General features: G+C 39.8%; 1 protein-coding gene across 8 annotated transcripts in view; it reads left to right on the forward strand.

Moving 5' to 3' along the window:
- The window catches only part of FAT1 (FAT atypical cadherin 1), a 198,483-nt gene that overhangs the window by 120,091 nt on the left and 58,097 nt on the right, over positions 1 to 20,295 (forward strand). For 5 of the 8 annotated variants that reach the window (XR_012711799.1, XM_075258798.1, XM_075258797.1 and 2 more), the window contains exons 7-10: positions 3,846 to 3,914; positions 4,819 to 4,958; positions 14,532 to 14,807; positions 14,961 to 15,171. Coding sequence is in view for 7 of the 8 variants with exons in the window: in XM_075258798.1 (XP_075114899.1) it covers positions 3,846 to 3,914; positions 4,819 to 4,958; positions 14,532 to 14,807; positions 14,961 to 15,171 (696 nt within the window). In the remaining variant the exon portion in view is untranslated. The remainder of the gene's footprint in view (positions 1 to 3,845; positions 3,915 to 4,818; positions 4,959 to 14,531; positions 14,808 to 14,960; positions 15,172 to 20,295) is intronic. The other 3 variants (XM_075258800.1, XM_075258802.1, XM_075258804.1) reach the window with 1 other exon arrangement.

Consider the following 20,295-nt stretch of genomic DNA (forward strand, 5'->3'; position numbering starts at 1 on the left):
TAATGGAGATGGAAGTTCTTATAAGACGATTCCAGGTTAGTGTTATTTCATATGGTTTTCTGAAAGGTAGAGGTGTCTCTATTAAATTATATTGTAATTGTACTTTTGTAATCTCATCCAAGACATCTGTCACAGATTAGCGTTGACACGTGAAGCGGGCGGCCCTGTGACTCCTAGTAATCGAATCTGTCATAAAATGACACCGTTTTTGGCCTTTACTCCCAAAGAAAAATAATTATGAAAGACGGACTAGACCTCACTAGGAAGATCAGATTTGTAAAATTGGTCTAGAATTGGTGGGATCCATGCCTTAGTGTCTCTAAATACAATATACGTAAATTGTAGGCGTCAAGATTGTGTATTGTCTGCAGAGACTTGCTCTGTGATTGGTTGAATCCAGAGCAGGGTTAGTGATGTCACTGTCACTTTAATGACATAGGCATGTTTACTGTAAAGGTGCATAGAGTCTGACTGCCATAAAACTGTATGGTTAGTTGTATATCTGTGTAGTGTACATACATTGTATGATGGGGTTATAGGTTATATGTTTATGTGTGTTTACATGTAATACATGACTCTTACTTGGCCAACAGCAAAGAGCAACCTCACTACATATGACTGACAGGGTTGGGGTACAGTCATAGCAGGGAAGGAGGGACTGGTCGCTAGAAATCATAGCTTATGAACAACTTATTGGGATATCATGAAAAAGCTAAAATCTCAACAATGGAGGCACCAACTGGGAAGCAGAAAACTATTTTATTGCCTAGCTATCTGACTGTGCTATAGTTCAATAGGAACTGGACTGGTGACCATAAACATTAGATGTGGATTGCCTGAACCTGCCTGAACCTTTCCAATTTTGATTGGACTGGTCGACGCTCTAATGTATATGGGGGCCTCCTGACTCTACACTGAAGGCAGATGACAAAGGAGATAAGGATTCAGAAACTGCCTGGACAGGACTATTATTGCCTAAAAATAAGATCTCATTTTTTTCAGGTTTAAGAGCAATTCTCAATGTCAGTCTTTCATATTTTTTCTTAAGGAGATCCTTTAAGATAGAGGATATATTGAATAGCATTTCAGAGCTAACAGAGTGATGAAGTCAGTGTATTTTCAGTTTTGCTTGGCTGCTTTCACATTGCAGAGATAAGGGTACTGTTAGTTTTGGGTACCGTTATCACTGTACTGTCAGAGTGGTCAACCATACAGTGCTGGCATCATCGCAGGGCGGTGGAACTTGTTCCCCCGCACAGTACAAGGCTACAGAAATGTACTGCCAGGGGCATGTTACTCACTGCTCAGCGATGACGTTGAGCTCTAAGGACAGCCAAAACTAACAGCACTAATATCTCTGCAAGATATCAGCAGAACTGAAAGTTCACTGAATTCCTGCACTGTCAGATTTACAATGGAACATAATCTTAGGTATGGAAGGTCGTTTTATAAACTAAAAAAAAGTTCAGTGAGCTGGCATGGGGAGAAGAAGTGTATGCAAGCTTCCTTATCTTACCACCCATCTATCTACTACAGTGAAGAAGAAACTGTTGATCAGTTTGGACCAGGAGGAAAAAGCTCATGTGGACAATATCAGACTCCAGAGCAGGGCTAGCCATGGTTCAGGATTCTGAGGAAAAATCAGAGTTATAATTCTTTAAAATGACACATTAATTTTATGATTTCGATTATTGCACAGCCCTACTGATCTCTTTGTTCTCAGGGAGATAAGCCCCAGACAGAGACTTCTTTCTCCCCCATATAAGCACTTCTCTTCATTGCTTAGATAAGGATGTCATAAAGAACAACTACAATGGAAAACTCCAGCTTCGCAGGCATAAGCTATAAACAAGGGTGTAACTGCAAGTAGGTGAAACAGTAGCGGTCGCACCTAGGCCGTGACACAACATATAATAATAATGAAATGATCAAATATTCTCTCACCGTCTTCCAACAAACTTTAAAGAAAGACCAAGGTGTCCGCATAGTTCTAGCCTCTTATATTCTTTGTTTATTTAAGTAATATTATAAAATGCAGATAATTATAATAACAATAATACAAATGATCTATTCCATATTTTCCCATCTCCACGACTGTGTCCTTAGTAGTCTGTATGTGTAGTTACATGTTCAGAGAAGGTTGTCCCATCCATCTGCTGATCCACGATTTTGTCTTAATCCCACCAGATGTTGTGCAATTATGCAGTTTCGGAAAGATTTATCTGGTAACTGCTGTTTATACATTGCAAATATATGTTGCAGAGTGTAATTACAATGCCGCGGTTAATGTGTGTTTATATATTTAATGCATTATCTAAGGATTTGTGACAAGTGCTTTTATCTGAGGCTCTGTGCCTGCCATGGTAAGGTTTCGGAAGAGTGAGCTCGGAGGCAGCGGTGCTGGACTAGTGTCCTTCTGGCTGGAAATACTGGATCCCTTGGCTTGTTCTGGCTGCCTGGTTTTCAGTTGAGCTTGGGAAGCCTTCCACTGCACGCTGTCAGATGTTTCAGTATGTCTCACATCATGTCTCGTATCACATGTCATTAAACTTTACGTTGTGATACAGAGCGGTCCCCCATCTGGACTCGGAATCAATAAGGTGTAACGGCAGGAAAGACGTGGAGACATTGTCTGTATGACTGATGTAAACAGAAACAGTTCAGAGAAAGGATTTAACAAAGTAATGCTGTATTGATGATGAAATATAGCACCTTAAAGGGAACCTGCAGTGTAATCTGCAAACAGCGTGATATAGAGCAGAAGGAGCTGAGTAGATAGATATATAGTTTTGTGGGAGAACATTCAGTATAACCTGTCATATATCCATTTATTTCTCTGCTCTTTCCATGCTTTGAGAGAAGCGGATGGTCCTCTCTGTGACTGACAGCCTCCCCTCTACGACACTGCATACAGAGATAGCTGTCAATCACTGATAGGACAGCCCCCTGTTCTCCTCCTAAGCATATAAATAATGGATACATGACATGTTATACTGAATCTTTTCCATTTGTTACAGTAACAGCACCACTCTTGTCTGTAGGTTACATGTGGTATGGCAGCTCAGTCCCATATAAATGAATGTGTCAGAGCTGCAACACCAAAGACAAAATTTGAATACTTGTCTTTTCTTCTGTCATTTTTGAGACAAACTAAATGTCTTGCAGGTATGACTCTCCTTTCCATTAGAAAAATAAACAAACATATTGGAAGAAAGCTTTCTGTCATGTTTTTTTTATCTTAAAGTGAGTGCATGGAGGGGGCTCATCTACATCAGTCTATCGGTGTTTAATCCCCTTACTCTGACCCTATGACAGAGGAGATTGACTTTGCTTACAGTAGTGTGAAAGGAGCCTAAGATGGTTAACATATATATGTATGAATGCAAGTTTCTTTATTATCACCTCTTCTCTATTCTGTCATGCCTGAGGAAGAGACCCCAGCGTGCAATCTGTCATGATTTTTGTTAGCCATTCAAAAGGTTCCAACTACTGAAGACTCAATCTTGACTTTTCTCCATTATCACTCTACTGAAATTCATGTATGGTGAGACCTCTCTGAAGACCACTCCCTTATCCAGACTAGGTTTCCTGTGACATATTTTCAGTACCACCATATATTATGCATACTGTCCATCTTCTTGGAGAAGACCACTCCCGTTGAAGGCACTTTTCAATATAATTTCGGATGTTTGTCTTACAATGTTTCAGCTCCGTTACATTAGTCGGATTTGCTAGTTGATCTTGAATTCTCTTGTATACAATAACTCCATTCTTTTCCTAGCCAGCCATTTTGACTTTTCCATGTTTTTCTGTGTCTGTTCTGTCTTTACGATGAGTGCTGCCAGGAGATGACCAATCTAATGAAGTATTTTACATCCTTCAGATGGCTTGTGACCTGAGCTGTGTAGCAGAAGGTATCTGCTACAACGGGACATCCTTCCATAGTTGTGTTCTACACCCATTTTTGCAAACGATACATGTGTTTTGAGCCCTGTGCTTGTATTTTATCACATTATTGGTGCCCGAAGCTTAGCTTAGGAACTTTGTATGTGTTTCCGTTGTTTCTGTTCAAGGGCAAACTTCTGTTCTTTATCACTGGCTTCCTGAAAGATTGATATTGGAGTAATTAGGGCATAAGCATTAGCTTGTGGCTATCATTTTATGACAGCTAATTATAAAATTGTAGCAGTCTTCAATCTAAAAGTCATATGAGCTGTCTGCAAAGAAATGCAATTTGATTTGACAAAATAGTCGTGTCTAAATCTGCATAACACACAGCGTCGTTATATGCTTAATGGCATCTGATGACTGTGAACATGATGCTAATGGGGACTCATTAAATGTGACTGCAGATAACAACCAACTGGCATATGTAGTCTGCCCATTCGCGTACCCGCGGACCGCTCCTCAAGATACTCCTTTATCAATCCAGTTCAGTTTGTAATTTGTATGATGTATTGGTTTAGAGGTTAGCAGCCTGTGGCTCTCTCTGTATTATGCTAGGAATCCTTGAAGAATAACGTTGGGCTGGCCGTCAAGACGTGCAGAGCGAGCCACATGTTGTCTACGCGTGTTGTAGAGTTCACCAGTTCTATTCACATTCAGAGTTCTATTTTACCGTTTTATTTTAGTACATGTCGTGTAAACCCGTGTCACTGTTGTCCTCTGTAATCCTTTCTTTGTCACCGTAGTAACTCCGTGTCTTGCTTTCCATCCACACTTTCTTGTTGTAGCGTGGCCTTTGGCGATCTTCTGTTCTCGCCGCCTCTACGCTATGTACAAACCGTTATTTATAAAGTTTTCACTCATTTTAACCAGGTGGAAACTACGACAGCAGGTTTGATGTGGACAAGGGCACGGGAACCATCATTGTTGCAAGACCTCTCGATGCAGAACAGAAATCTAATTACAACTTGACAGTGGAGGCAACAGATGGGACAAGATCTATCAGCACACAGGTAATTGAATTGCTAATGAAGTGTTTAAAAAGAATTTCCTTTTGTGTGCTTGTGGCTGCAGAACATATTTTGTATACTAAATTAACTTAAAATTGCTTTGCCTGAAATTCTACCTCTTGGCAGCAGCTGGAAGGGTTAATATACAATGGGTAGATATGACTGCGGAGGAAATGCATCAGCATAGTTTGATTTCCATCAAATGCATTAAAGAAGCAATTTAAAGGTAACAAAGCACAGTGGCCACTGAGGACGCGACAGTTCAGAAGACTTTTATAAACACATTAACTGTTCGCTATTGGAATGAATTGGCCAGAACTAAGCTTACACCAGCATCGGTGCATAGAAAACCTCAATGGTAAATAGTAGATAGGCAGAGAAATATGAGCTCTCTCTGTTCCATCTTCAAGATATCCGCAGAGGTTCTCCGTCTGTATTAGGTTGCTCTAGGTAGGTGTACATTTTTATGGGATTTTAAGTTTATATAAAGTTAGTGCATCTGTGTTAAAGGGGTTAAACAAGGAATATATGGGCACAGCCCAACTCACATCACCTGTTGATATTCAAAGTTCACAGTCCTACTCTGATACACGGATCTTCTCCCTTTGGTACAAGTAGAAAAAAGGCCAAAACGAAAATCCAACAATCCAAGAGTGTTCCGATTTGAATTAAAATGTAATTTTTATTGTTCCCATATAGAAAGAAACATGCAAGTCACTTGTTAATGTAATCAGAGGAATACGCCCCTTCAGCTAACGCGTTTTGGAACATAATGTTCCTTACTTATAACAAAAGGGATTATCCATCTTTTAAAAATTGATGGCCTGTCCTTCAGATAGGCAATACATATTGTAACAATCGGGGTCTGAGTGTCAAGACTCCCTCGCAGATCAACTGTTTTCTCGACTGCGCAGCTCCCAGCATTGTTTACATGGTCACTCGCTCTGCTTTTAGTAGTGGCAGTTAAGGGTACTCTCCAATAGACTTGAATGTGAGCTCCCTGCACGACCTATAACCACTGCTACTACAAGTACAACTAGGCAGCATAAGGCAAGTACACCTACCTTACAGATAATGAGACTGGGGGTGTTTTGCTCCCTATTCTGAATGAAGCATTAGTAAGAATGGCACACACCCAATGCATTCATTCTAGCCACCGCTAGCCAAGCACTGGACTTTGATTATCCATGTCTGTCCCATTGAAATGAATGGAGCAGGGCTTCGCCTTTCCATCAACTGCTTCATTTACAACGTTGAGCAAAGCATTCCTGTTGGCATGATTAGTCCTTGCCTCATTTGCCGAACCTCCATCTATCTGCAACTTATCCCCTTTCCTGGGGATAAGGATCGCTGATGTGGTGGATGACTCCTTTAATCTAAAGTGTGTGGCCATCTTTATACTCATGCAGTCTGCAGTGGAAGTGACTACTTGGAGAAAGTATACTGCCCTTTATAGAAAAGCAAAGAAAGCAAAGCAAGGAAATTGTGTGAGTTTATACCATTCCTTCATGTCACTTTTACTGGTGAATATGGAAAATCCACAACAGGGGAAAAAGTTTGAAAAAATCTGGACATGTCGGAATAGAAATCAAAATTTGTCAGTGATTAAGTAAGACATTTCTTTCCAGATATATCTTGTTGCCGGGCCTATAACCTTCTGATTTGATTTATTGTGAGAACACTTTAGCAATCTGACATCCCTCGGTGCTTTTACATCTTTTGCTTGCTAGACTTCATCCTCTTTTCCTATAATTCAGGTCTATCTCTGCCTGCTTACTGCGGCCCATGGAGAGCTGCCTGTGCTGGCCCGGCCTTTCCTAGCTGAATTTAACATTTCTGCCGTAGTGTCTGAAACAATAGAACATCTTTTGAAACATTGCTGTTCTGGGCTGTAGAATCCCCCTGTTAGTATTTCCTTGGCATTCTGAGTTATTTGTACAAACCTCTGAAGAACAGAATGGAGGTTGAGACTCACTGACTATAGAAGAGCGTGCAGGGTCACTGGAGCGGTTTTCAGGAGGAAAGGGGAAATACATCTCCGGCTAAAGCTTCAGTTTGGGTTATAAATTAAATATGTTCCTGTCCACAGAAAAGCTGTAATTGCAACGTTACTTGTTGGAACAGATTGAGTACTTGACCTTTGACTCAAAACTCTTGAAAATGCTCCATCAGTCCAGCCCCTACCTCCTCTTCCATTGGAGGCCAGTATATGGCTAATTGAACAAATGTCCTTATTCAGCGGAGTGGAGAATATTCAGCTTTTTAAAGGGATGGTGGGAGAGAGAATGGGGAGGATTTGGGGAGTATGTAAATCACCTCCCCTCCATCTGAACCAGAAACCGCTCTAAAAGGGAGAGACAGTTGTTTCGGGGGTTCTTGACGTTCATAAGCATAAAACAGGATACTTATTGTATGGAACTAGGGTTCTGGTTTTCTTCGATGAGAACTAACCCCCTCTAACCTAAAACCTAAGAAAACAACCCACCTTAGTTTTCTAAACCTTGCAGTATTTTAGGTTTTCCCTCTGGAGGCAAAGATACCCAAAGAAGTTTAATATTATAATATTACATAGTATAATATTATTAAAGGATGACCTTTTACTTGACATTTCATTAGTTCTTAACTGAGCATGTTTAAAAATAATGTCCCAATTAATATTATTATTATTATTATTATTATTATTATTATTATTATTATTATTATTATTATTGTTGTTGTTGTTGTTCATAGCTTGTATTTAGCACCCTGTCACTCCACATCCTTTGTATAAGTTCTATGCAGCAACCAAGAGACCTTCTAACATATTTAAAAACCCTGGATAGGGAGGAGGCACTTGACATTTTAAGGCTGGGGACAAACATGGCAAGTTAGCAGCAAAGACAGCAGTGGTGAATGGAACTGAAATGGAATCTGTAACCAGAACCGAGCATGTCAACATATGATTGACATGTTGCTTGCTCAAAACCCACAACATAAGATTTAAAGTTATTCTACCATTAGAATCCCATTTTTCACTAAGCCCATGTCGGAATAGCCTTAAGAAAGGCTATTCTTTCTCTACCTTTAGAATTCTTCTACGCGCCACAGTTCGGTAGATATCCTGTTTTTGTTGTTATGCTAATGAGTCTCCAGACAACACAGGGGGTGTTCCCTGTGATCAAGTCAGCATTGGGGACATCGCCTGTGCTGCTTGAAAACTCTCTCCTCCATCTTCTTCTCTGCCTCTTCTCTCTAGTCACCGCCACGTCTTTTTCCAAAAGCGCCAACTGAACATGTGCATCGGCCAGGAAAATGGCCAACGGACATGCACAGTCAGCACTTTTAGGTGAAGACGTGACAGTGACGCGAGAGAAGAGGCAGAGCCTTTCCTCTATTATGAGATTTTGCTGTATTTATCAATATGTAGCTAAGCACTTTGGAGCAATGAGGGTGTTGCGGTTTTTCCAAAGAGATAACTTACAATAATGTCATTATAACATTTTCATATTGACAAAAACAACATTGTTATAGGAACTAAAGCAACGGTTGATTCAGGTGACCCTAACCTATATATATGCTGAGTTGGGTTCTGGTGACAGACACACACAAATCCTATCCATACACTACAAATAAAAATAAACTTACAGTGCAAAGTGCCAGGGCTAGCTGCATGGAAATCATGACTGGTGTGTTTGGCTGGTTTTCGCCAGGGTGTCTACTGCGGACATCTTGCTTCATACCATAACATGCTTGGCCTTAGCCTCAAAGAGATTAGTGTGGGCATTTATGGACTACCGTGTATACTCGAGTATAAGCTGACCCGAATATAAAAAGAGGCCCCTAATTTTACCACTAAAATCTGGGAAAACGTATTAACTCGAGTATAAGCCGAGGGAGTGGTGGTGGTGGTGGTGGGGGGGTTCTGATACAGCTGCTACTGGAAAATTTCAAAAATTAAAATGGTCGAAACTCCTATTAACCCCTTCCTGACGGAACAGGAACCCTGCAGATCCCCTATATTCAGTAGACCGGGCACTTTCAGACACAGGGATACCTAATGTGTATGTGTTTCACAGTAATTTTCTACTTTCATATGTATTCTAGGGAAAGGAGGGATTTATAACTTTAATTTATGTTATTGTATTTATTTATTTGTTTTTTTAAAGTTTCCTTTTTTTTTTTTTTTATTTACTATTTTAGGGGAGATTCTACACATTACTATTGCGTCTGGCCATATATATATATATATATATTTTTTTTTTTTGCTTGACTCAAGTATAAGCCGAGGGGGGCTTTTTCAGCACAAAAATTGTGCTGAAAAACTCGGCTTATACTCGAGTATATACGGTAAGCCAAGCCTGCAATATGAGGAAGAGAAAACTTTACAAAATGTCAGCTACAGACTTTTGGATAGGGAAGCAACCCAAACCAGAAAATGATACAGATTGGGTGTTTTGGAATAGTTTTTGGGGTGGAATTGTTCTTAAATATAGTCATGCTATTTGTGCTTTTCACTATACCACGTCTTTAAGTGGAACCACACAAAGTCCAGGTTTACTGTAATGTGCATGCTGTTATGGATGGCATTGTGGATGGCTAGAACATGTGCATACTGGTAATAATTCCCAAGAAGCTGCTTCACGCTGTAGAGAATCTCTATTTTGAAAGAATTTTCGTTTTACCCACACATTACTATATACTTAAGCAACTTTTTAAGTAAATCAGTCCTATAGAAATGAATGACTGCCAACAGAGCTCTCAGTATTTAGCTAGCAATATGGTTTCCCCTATTTTAGTGATGCGGTAATTCGATTGGACAACGCACGTAGATTGTACTTCAAGCATCGTTTGATATAATGTTTAAGCATGGTCGCCTTACTGTAAATATGGATTTTCAAGCTGCTTTTCTTTCTAAACTTTCTTTGTGGATTTATGTCAGAAATGAGCAGCAGATCCCTTCTTCACCCGCGCTGAGCCCATGCTTTACACTGTTGAATAATCATAGGGATTTACCCAATCAAGAATGCAGAGAATGTGCTCAGTGTTTGCAAATCTTAATTAACACGCATTCCTCTAAGTAACCGGACTGTTACATACAGCACTAGGCTCCGCTGCTACAAGCCGGAGAACTGCTTACATATTCACTTTTTCTATCACACTGCAGTACAACACCTCCGAGATCAAGGTTATAGCGCCATTTAAGAAAGACACAAACAAATTATTCTGCAAATTCTGCTTATTTCATCTCATTGTACACTAAATCCCGCTGCATTTTTTTCCCTAAGGTGGAACGTGTTTATCAAAAACAAATACAGGCTTTGGGTCCGTTCTCCTTTGACTACCAATATATAGTTATCTAGCGTTAATTTTATGCAAAAATCATCCACTTGAATATGTATCTGTATATTAAAATATGCATGAATACTGAACCTGTTGTGGAACGCTAGACCTATATACACGATAACAGTATAAATGCATGCTCTAGCTTCACTGTATTCTCCTTCATGCATCTAACAAGTCATGGGAAAAGATCACTTGTTGATAATGTCAGTCAGATGGAGATACGCAGAGTATTTATGACAAGTGTGAGAAGGTGACAGGCAGAGAGTGCTGGAGTCCAGATATATCAGCCCCAGGTTTCTGACATATGTGGTCCAGGGCAGATCTGGAGTAAGCCTCAGCACAGGTGTAGATCCTTGGCTCATTACTGGGCCAGAAAAGGCTGCAGAGCCTGCACTTCATGGCAGTTCCATGAGGTGAAAGGAGGTGTATGGTTCTGTCCTGTAACCCTGAGTCCGGTGAGACTATATTGTACTTGTTTTGTGCATGTGGCTGTTAGTAAACCACACGTATAGTTAGGTTATCAGTTCTGTTTAGTTAGTTGCTCAGACGAGCAGGTTTTTATTTTTTTTTTGCCTGAAGGCTGTATTTTGTTTTGCTCATTTTGTGCCTGAAGTCAAGGCTTATTTATTTTCCAGTTTTTTTCTAAATAAACCAGTTTGCTGTATATTTTGTGTCTTTGTCTTGACTGGGTCATCACCACTGCTTCTACCGAGCTAACTTCCCCACACAAAGAAGATCATTTCGGTCTCCTATATCTGCAACATTTCAGTTTTTGCCATCTGTGACACTGATTTGGCTGCATTGATAAGTATTTTGTGTTACTTTGGTGCTCAGGATACTTTCCAGTTTCATAGAGAGAATTTTGGAGAAAGACCATTTCAAGATAATACATTGGCTCTCCACAGCCATTGCTGAGAAAATTGTTGAGAGCAGAAATTGAGAGCAATAGCAGACCTTTGTTGGGGCCAAGGTTCACTAAAAGTTAATGGACAAAGAAACTCATAGCAGTTGAGATAATAAGGAAGTCGAACAGCAATAACTGATAAGAAATAATAAGACGGGGAAGGTGCATAGAAGTTCAGTTACTCTAGCAGGGGTGATGGTGGAGGCAGGGGTGGTCAAGCCATCTGTTTAGGATTGAAGTGGGATATTTGGCATGTAGAATGTAGCTGAATATAACTTTTATTTGGCCATCTTGAAACGCACATAAGGTTATTTGGCCAACAGTTATTCCTCCTATACCAGTGTGTATGTCTTTTCTTTGGAGAGATTAGCCTAAGTATCAGCCAGATACCTCTGATGGAGGTTTATTTCCTGGGGGAACAAAAGATTGGACATTATAAGATTCAACATGTCTGATCCTTCCTTTGTCCAGCCAGATAATTGACTGGTCTCGCCAAAATTGGTGTTACAAAATAAATCTAAAACTAATAAAACTATTGAAAGATTTCATCTACTGTTATTTGCCATGTATTTTTGGTAAACTAGTCTTGGAATCTAGATCTCATCGTATCCCTTGACATATTCCTGTAGCTGGACTTAGGCATGCTCTAGTCTTTGGCTAAATGTACCTATTCCCCTATTAACATTGATGTTTGGCTAGACTGAACATGAATGATAATTCTTTGGAGGGAGGGAAATGATCGGCTGCCAGAAACTTCTGGCCCAGTTTATCTTAGGGGAAGCAATAGAATTGGACAGGAAAAATCCATTCTGTCCAGTGTGTTTTCCCTTGGCATCAGACATCACTGGAGGGCCTGACATCCCCACAGGCATTCTACCAACAAATATCTAATCTCGATGGGCAGCCTTAATTTTGTGCAAGTCGTTTGGTTAAGTATGTCCTGTTACATTACAAGCATCTTATTTGACAAATAAATATACGTAACTTGTTATGAGAGAAGTACGGTGGCGTTCACACACGTTGTATAAATGATTATATGCCAGGGCTGGGATAACTATTGTTACTCGGAGAAGTCATTTTTTTGAAGTACACAGCAGGGAGCCACTTTGAAAGCACAATAGCTAACTTGCATTCAGCTTAGTAACAATACCGCATAAAATGTCAAACATCTTCAGCTCTTAAAGGACTATTACATCTAAAATATAATGGCTTTATAAAAGGGACAAACAAGTAATATATGTACAGAAGGTATAAGCCATTACTGAGACTGCTGTGAATTGGCTTTTGGAATTCCATTATGGGCAGCATAGTAACTCAGTGTTTAGTCTTGTTGCTTTTAGAGTTATAGCTATCGGGGTATACATGGATCCTAGGGCTTGGGGCCCAACAACCACTCAATACGTAATGAAAATACTAGTAATGAAATAATAATGAAATACATAATAAACATATAATGAAATATATGTATCACATTTCTATTATTGTCCATGCACTGTGTGCAGTAATCCCATACTGTGACATCACTGTATGCAAAGGCCCTGCCATGTGACATCATTGCCCACGCTAAGTATTTCATATGATGTCCCAATGTTTATCATTTATGGACTGTGACATCATAGCGTTTGCTGTATCTCTTTTGTGACATTACTTGAAAAGTGGTACACAGTGACCATAATCATTGCATTTTCTCTGCAATGTATATTAACTGAGTTGTGGCCTGACGTTGCTCATTGCCTATGTGCTGTGACATCGCTACCTTCAATATCTTGGTGTAAACAAACCAGTGACCCAGATTTAATAACAGGGTTGTGTCTGAAAATTATGCACCTGGCACTTCTCATCTTCTGCACCCTGCTTGGCACTTTTTAAGACAGTGAGTGGAGCGAGGAAGTAATATAAGCAGGCTGGAGCGGGCCCATCAGATTTACCATAACCAATATAAGAAAACTGCTGTGAGTTATACCTGAAATCTACACCAGTTCCTCACTGGCCTAAATTGGAGTTCATGTGCACTGAACCTCCCGACACGCTCCTTAACTATTAAAAAGTCAGAGTCTCTTAATAATTCTGACTCCTCTAGCACCTGTAGGGTATAGATTAAGATTTACACCAGTCTTAATGTATTCGCCCTATGTGTGAAATTTTAGGTTTTTAAGTATATGAGGTGTGCAGTTTGCTGTTACACCTGGGAACTGGTGCTTGAAGCTACGTAATGGTTTCTCTCCTACCAGCACTAAAATGACAAGTACAACCGGGGAGTCTTGTTACAATTTTTCATTGGCTGTCAGGAACATCAGGTTATTCTGAAATATTTTTAATGTGGCTTTCTGTTTGGAAGAAGATTATCTACCATATATTGCATGCTCAAAGGGGATGTTCATCAGAGAGTAACGACCAACTGGCCATTGATTGTCTGCTAATTCTGGGTACAGTCTGGTATTACTTGGTGCCCATTCTATTAAATCACTTCGATCAGCAAAGAGTGGGAGAAGTTCTTGCATTGGCTATCAACATTGACTAATAGTTGGATTCCAAAGCAAGAAACCCTCTTCTATGATGTTCATGTGTCCTAAGAGAGCAGAGTTTATACAAATTAAAAGACCACCTTAAAGAGGACCTTCCATCACTTCCACTAATTCAAGTTCTTAGCCTCAGTTAATAGGCATTACAACACTGATTCCAGCACAGTTGGAATTTTTTCTAGTGTCCACCAGCAACAAGTGCAGTTAGTTTTGGTGCCTGTTTGGTGCCAGGCTCTGTTGTCTGATGAGCAGTGTCAGGCAGGGGGTGTGATTCACTGCCCCAATCAGAAGCACCCATTATCAGAGATCAGAGTCATACCTCTTCTCTGCACCTCTGACACCACCCACTTGACAGTACAGAGCCTAAATAGCATATCAGGCACCTAAACTAACCGCACTTATCACTCAAAAAAAATTTCAACTGTGCAGGAATCAGTGGAAAGGCTTCTATTAATTGATACAAAGACCTAGACTTGGTGGAGGTTGTGAAAGGTCCTTAAAAAGCAGAACAAGATAAACATGAGGGCTGAATATTTTCTGGGGATTTCGGATATGGAATATTGTAAATATTTCATTCAAAGCAGAGTTCTCCTTTAAGCATAAATACTTTAAAGATAGCTTCATTTTTTTGCCTTTACATTTCAAGGCTCTTACGGTTATTGAGGAAAGTTATTTCCTTCTGTACAACTCATAAGAAGGTGGGATATAGCAATATAGACTAAGATTCTTATCAAGTCTATGCATATATTAGAATCTTCACTATCACATTGTCGCTGATTAAAATGTCTTTTTATATCTGCTATTTAGTCTTAAATCTGTCTCTTTCAGGTGTATATAAAAGTAATAGATACCAATGACCACCGGCCGCAGTTTTCTACCTCAAAGTATGAAGTTCTGATTCCTGAAGATATCAGAACAGAAACTGAGATTTTGCAAGTGATTGCCACAGACAAGGATGAAAAGAATAAATTGATTTACACTTTGCAAAGCAGCACGGATCCGGCTAGTCTTAAGAAGTTCCGGATAGATCCTGCCACTGGCTCCTTGTATGTTGTTGAGAAGCTGGATCATGAAACTGCACAGCAGCACATTCTCACAGTTATGGTAAGTCATTGGTCATAGGTTTGGGCCATGTTCACATAATTTACAATCCATATTGTAAACTGTAGATAGACATAAAGATAATCAAAGAAAAAGTGACAAAGGGCTTCCTATGCCAGAAAGGTGATATATATATATTCTGCATTCATTTTTTAGGTACGTGATCAAGATGTCCCCGTCATGCGCAACTTTGCCAGAATCGTCATTAACGTGAGCGATACCAACGACCATGCCCCTTGGTTTACAAGCTCTTTCTATGAAGGCCGAGTGTATGAATCTGCAGCAATTGGATCTGCTATACTACAGGTCACAGCCTTAGACAAAGACAAAGGGAAGAATGCCGAAATTGTTTACTCCATTGAATCAGGTAAGTCTTATGGATTATTGAAACATGAATTTCTGAAGCTCTGCAGGATCCTCTCAAATATGCGTCTTTCCCAATGACAACTGTCACCATATATCGACTGTGCGACCAGCTGTGTGTTATATCATTGACAAAAAGATAATAGAAAGTAAAGGAAAATTACTGGAAATCCATTTGCAACAGGAGCACATTCACTTTTACTCATGCATTCTTGTACGTAACTGTTGTTCAGCCCCAAAAGGATTTTTTATATCGATGACCTATCCTGCTTCGGCAGCGTTCGACCGGCAGAAATTACAGCAGTGGACAGGGAATCTCTATAATCTCTACTATTACAGGAGCAATGTAGCAGCCCTGTCCAGTCCATAGCAGTGGTTTCTGGAAAGTTAAGCGCTGCTCCTATTACTTGAGCAGGAGAGCCTTGCACGTGCTCGCCATGCAGTGTCCCCCCCGCCTAAATCCTTTGCGCAACACTGTATTGTAAAAGCCCTATTACAAAGGTCAACAATAGAGATGAGCGAACAGTAAAATGTTCGATATTCGTTTCGAGTAGCCGCTCAATATTCGACTACTCGAATCGAATATCGAATCCTATTATAGTCTATGGGGGAAGGGGGGGAATGCTCGTTTCAGGGGTAGGCAACGTTCGATCAAATTATACTTACCAAGTCCACGAGTGAGGGTCGGGCTGGATCCTCGGTGCAGTCTTCTCCTTGCAGCGTCCCCACGGCATCTTCCAGCTCTGAATTCACTCTGCCATGCATCGGGCCTGGGCAGAGCCGACTGCGCATGCCCGCACTACAAGAAAATGGCCGCTTACAGTCAAAGCGGCCATTTTCTTGTAGCACGGGCATGCGCAGTCTGCTCTGCCCAGGCCCGATGCCTGGCAGAGTGAATGAAGAGCCGGAAGACGCAGCGGGAAGCTGCACGGAGAAGACTTCTAAAGGTAGGAGAAGAACCAGCGTTGATTGGCCGACTGTATAGCATTCGGAAAGTCAATGCTGGTTCTGCATCAAACTTTTCCATTCGAATAGCAAGTGGTACTCGATCGAGTACAAGTATTTCGAATACCGTAGTATTCGATCGAATACCTACTCGATCGAATACTACTCACTCATCTCTAGTCAACAATAATCAGGTAAATGAACATTCCTACAAATGTTTGTTACAATTCATTGCCCCATGTAAACATCTCCACAATCGGCTGACAATCAATGCCTGTTTGTTGGCTTATGGTGTCTTTTATATAGGATAGAAAGCAATATTTTTTATTTATTATGCTTACTTATATAGCACCAACATATTCCGCAGCGCTTTACAGACATTGTTAGTCACTGTTCCATATAGGGCTCACAATCTACATTCCCTATCAGCAAGTCTTTGGAGTGTGAGAGGAAACCGGAGTATCCGGAGGACACCCATGCAAACGCGGGTAGAACATACAAACTCCTTGCAGATGTTGTCCTTGGCAGGATTTGAACCCAGGACTCCAAGGTTGCAGTGCTAACCACTGAGCCACCGTGCTGTTGCAATATTTGTTGGTTGCACATCTCCCCGTGCAAGCATAGGATGTTCTGTCAAAAGTAATGAAACTGTATGTGTCCAGGCAGTTGTACTAACCTACAATACCAATGATCGCTCCATATTAATGGAGCCAAAAAGACGCCGACCTATTTGCCAGCATAAAATATCCAGAATCTCCAACATAGACAGGAACCAGGATCTACAAGCCTTTTATATTCAGTCCTCATCTCCTACTTCTTGCATTGATTTGTATTATTTTAACCCACAATTATCTCATATGCTTAGCTTATAGTTTACCTTTTAAAGGGCAAGTCCATACACATAGTAGGTACGGCTCAATACAATAGGCATGGCCTGACATGTTCGCTCTATTCCAGGCAACTATCGATGTGATAGCAAAGTCTTTGTGAGAATTGGATGGAATATTACATCTAAAAATATTTGAAATTCCTTAGAAATTTTTCCCATCTTTGAGTTATCTCTAGAATTGAATGTATTTGTGTGTCGTGGATGTCATATCACTAAAACGTTGGTGTCAGAAAAGCATGTAACCTGTATACTTACCACTGGATGCATTGTCAATGGTAGATATGCAGCTGCCAGTCACTTGTGCGATGAAGAATGGGATGATACATATCAGCAAAAGGGGTTTAAATGTCACATATTTCCCATCAAAATTCTGGAGGAATAAATTATGAGTGACAGTCTTCCCAGTGAGCAGCGTAGGGATTCCTCAGATGCTTGTGATATTTTACAGACTTTGTAATGTTCTATTCTAAGACTGCCATAGTGTTCATAGCACAACAGTCTGAACTGATATTATCATTTCCCATCTCCCTAATGTAATTCCCTCCGCACACGCCGAGCATCTCATAATATGCTAATTGGTCCCTTTTACAAAATATCATTTCCCTTTTACAATTATTAAGAAAAGGAAAGAAAAATATCCTGTCGTAAAAAAAAAAATCTATTTTAGGAAGACTTCATAGCTAATGACCTTATATTAACATATCACATACTTTTCATCAAAATCGTGCTGTGTTACACAACTTCAAAAATCACATTTGCCTTGCTAAGGACTATGCAATGGCATAATCATGATGTTAAGGGCTTGGTCCAACCATTTGATCCTTTACTTGAGGACATACATCGTAAGGTCCGGGAGCTTCCGTTAACATTGGCATTATGCAAATGTTGGCATATTTCATTGCGTGACCTCTTAAAAATCTGGAATTTATGGAAATGAGGAATATACAGGTAGTGGAAGCATTGTATCAGTAGTATAGATGGACGATTCCTACGTAACCAAGCTTTTACTCAATATATCGCGGTAACTTTATGACCGTACGTTGGCCTCTCTATTTATTAAGAACTACTTTTCTCTTGTCTTCTAAGCCACATTCATTATGTTCCACTAAATGCTAATGATCAATGGAAATTACACAGGAGAACTTGCTAGAATAATGTGATAATTCTCTCACAATTCAATAGCTGCCTAAATGGCTTGCTATAGAGTAATGGGTGACATTATTGGGAGGGTGGCATGGGAGATCATTAAAGGCCATGTGGAAGGTATTTATGGATAGACTCCAGAAACCTCGGGATGTTAATAAAAAGCAAATTAGAGGTACGGTAGACACAGGCTACTGACAATATCACATACACTATACTTACACTGCATGTATACAAGGCCTTAAAGGGAATCAAACATGAAAAATTCTGTCCTGTCTGTAGGAAGCATGTTATAGAGCAGGAGGAGCTGAGCAGATCGATATATAGATTTATGAGGAAAGAGGTAGTATAAGTTGTCATTTATCCATTGAAATCTGTGTTCTCACTATATTGAGAAATCAAGGAGGCGGTCCTATCAGTGGTTGAGACCCTCCCCTCCAATACTGTGTATACAGAGATAACTGATAGGTCCGCCTCCTTCTAGTTCTTAATGTAGAAAGAACAGAGATTTCAATAGATGAATGACAAGTTATACTTAATCTTCTCTCACTAAGATATTTATATATACTGTATATATATATATATATATATATATATATATATATATATATAATCTATTCAGTACCTTCTGCTCTGTAATAAGCCTGTAGATATTTATTTGACAGGTTCCCTTTAATTAATACTATTCTTCTGAATCACAACTGGACTGTCATTCAATTCCCTATATATATATATATATATATATATATATATATATATATATATATAATTAAAACCAATAAAAATGGTACATACTTACCTACAGAGGTGTTTAATTCTCCGAGCTGCATTGTAGAGGGTGAGGGCTCCATAGGAGAGGCAATGTCCAATTATTCTAATGGATTTGCAGAGTCTACAGGGATCATCTTAGCCCGATGCTTCCCGTCATATTGCCTATACAATGAAGCATTCATTTGAAATCATGGTGACATCCAGTTGCCATGACTACCACTCCAATATCACCATTTTTTTGTTCTTAAAACTTAGTATGCTGCAAGGGCATGTTCACATGGGATATATGCACTGCGCACATGTGATTTTAGGCTGCAGATTTTACCCTTTCCAATGTAAAGGATGAAATACACAATGAATTCTATTTGTTTTGGTTTTTGACACAGTTGATTACTTATTTTCCACTGCAGAAAACCTGTAACGTATCATTTTGATGTAGACATAGGATAACTGGACTTACCCCAGTAAGGCCTGGTTCACATCTGCGGTCGGTATTTTGTTTGGATAGTCCGCTTGGGGATGGAATGGAATACCAATTGCTCACTGCTTGTCAATGCCTTCGGTATTCCGTTCGGGGGGTCCCAAGCCGACTCCCCAAATGGAATACCGAACGCAGATGTGAACCAGGCCTAATTCTTAATCCATTTACTGTGATGGAAACATTTGTCACTTCTGATATGTACTTGAGGGGAACTTTTACATCTATTCCTTCTCTTCTGTAGCTATTACTAGATTTCTCTTCTGAAGAGCCTCCAACTACTCCTGTCCTTTTTCAGACCAGTCCACAAAGTAGTTCTAACCTGCTCACCTTTTTCTGCTGGGCTTACCTTTTTATTTGACAATATAATTCCTTCATGGCGTAATACCCATCTCAGCCATTTCTTTAATCTTCCATTGTCTTATCTTTGTTCACTCATTGTTCTTTTCTCCTTCCAATGTTTTCCTTTTATCTGGGCCATTCCACCCTCCACTGTTTGCAAAGGTCAACATTTACAAACTGAAAGGGCTACTTTTATGAACAAAAAAGGTTCCTTTTAGCAATGTTGCATTTTAGGGATATTCCAGTAATTAAAAGTTATCCCCTATCCATCGATCCCGAACCCCAAAGATGAGAACAGGTTGGGTGCTAAATTCCCGTATGAATTGAGTGACTGGTCTATCACTCCACAAAATACTAATGGACCGCCATATATAGCCAAATACTGTACTCTGTCTCTTCACCAGTCCCTGTCCTAGCAGTCGGACCCCCACTGATCCAGCAGTTATTTCCTATCCATTGGATTGGAACCTTATAATGACTGGAATTTCCCTTTAATTTAAACCTAATTTAATAAACTGTAAATACATGTTTGCCATAATGATATATATTTAATATTTATC

This window comes from Leptodactylus fuscus, chromosome 1 (assembly GCF_031893055.1).
Source record: "Leptodactylus fuscus isolate aLepFus1 chromosome 1, aLepFus1.hap2, whole genome shotgun sequence".
Classification (NCBI taxonomy): Eukaryota; Metazoa; Chordata; class Amphibia; order Anura; family Leptodactylidae; genus Leptodactylus; species Leptodactylus fuscus.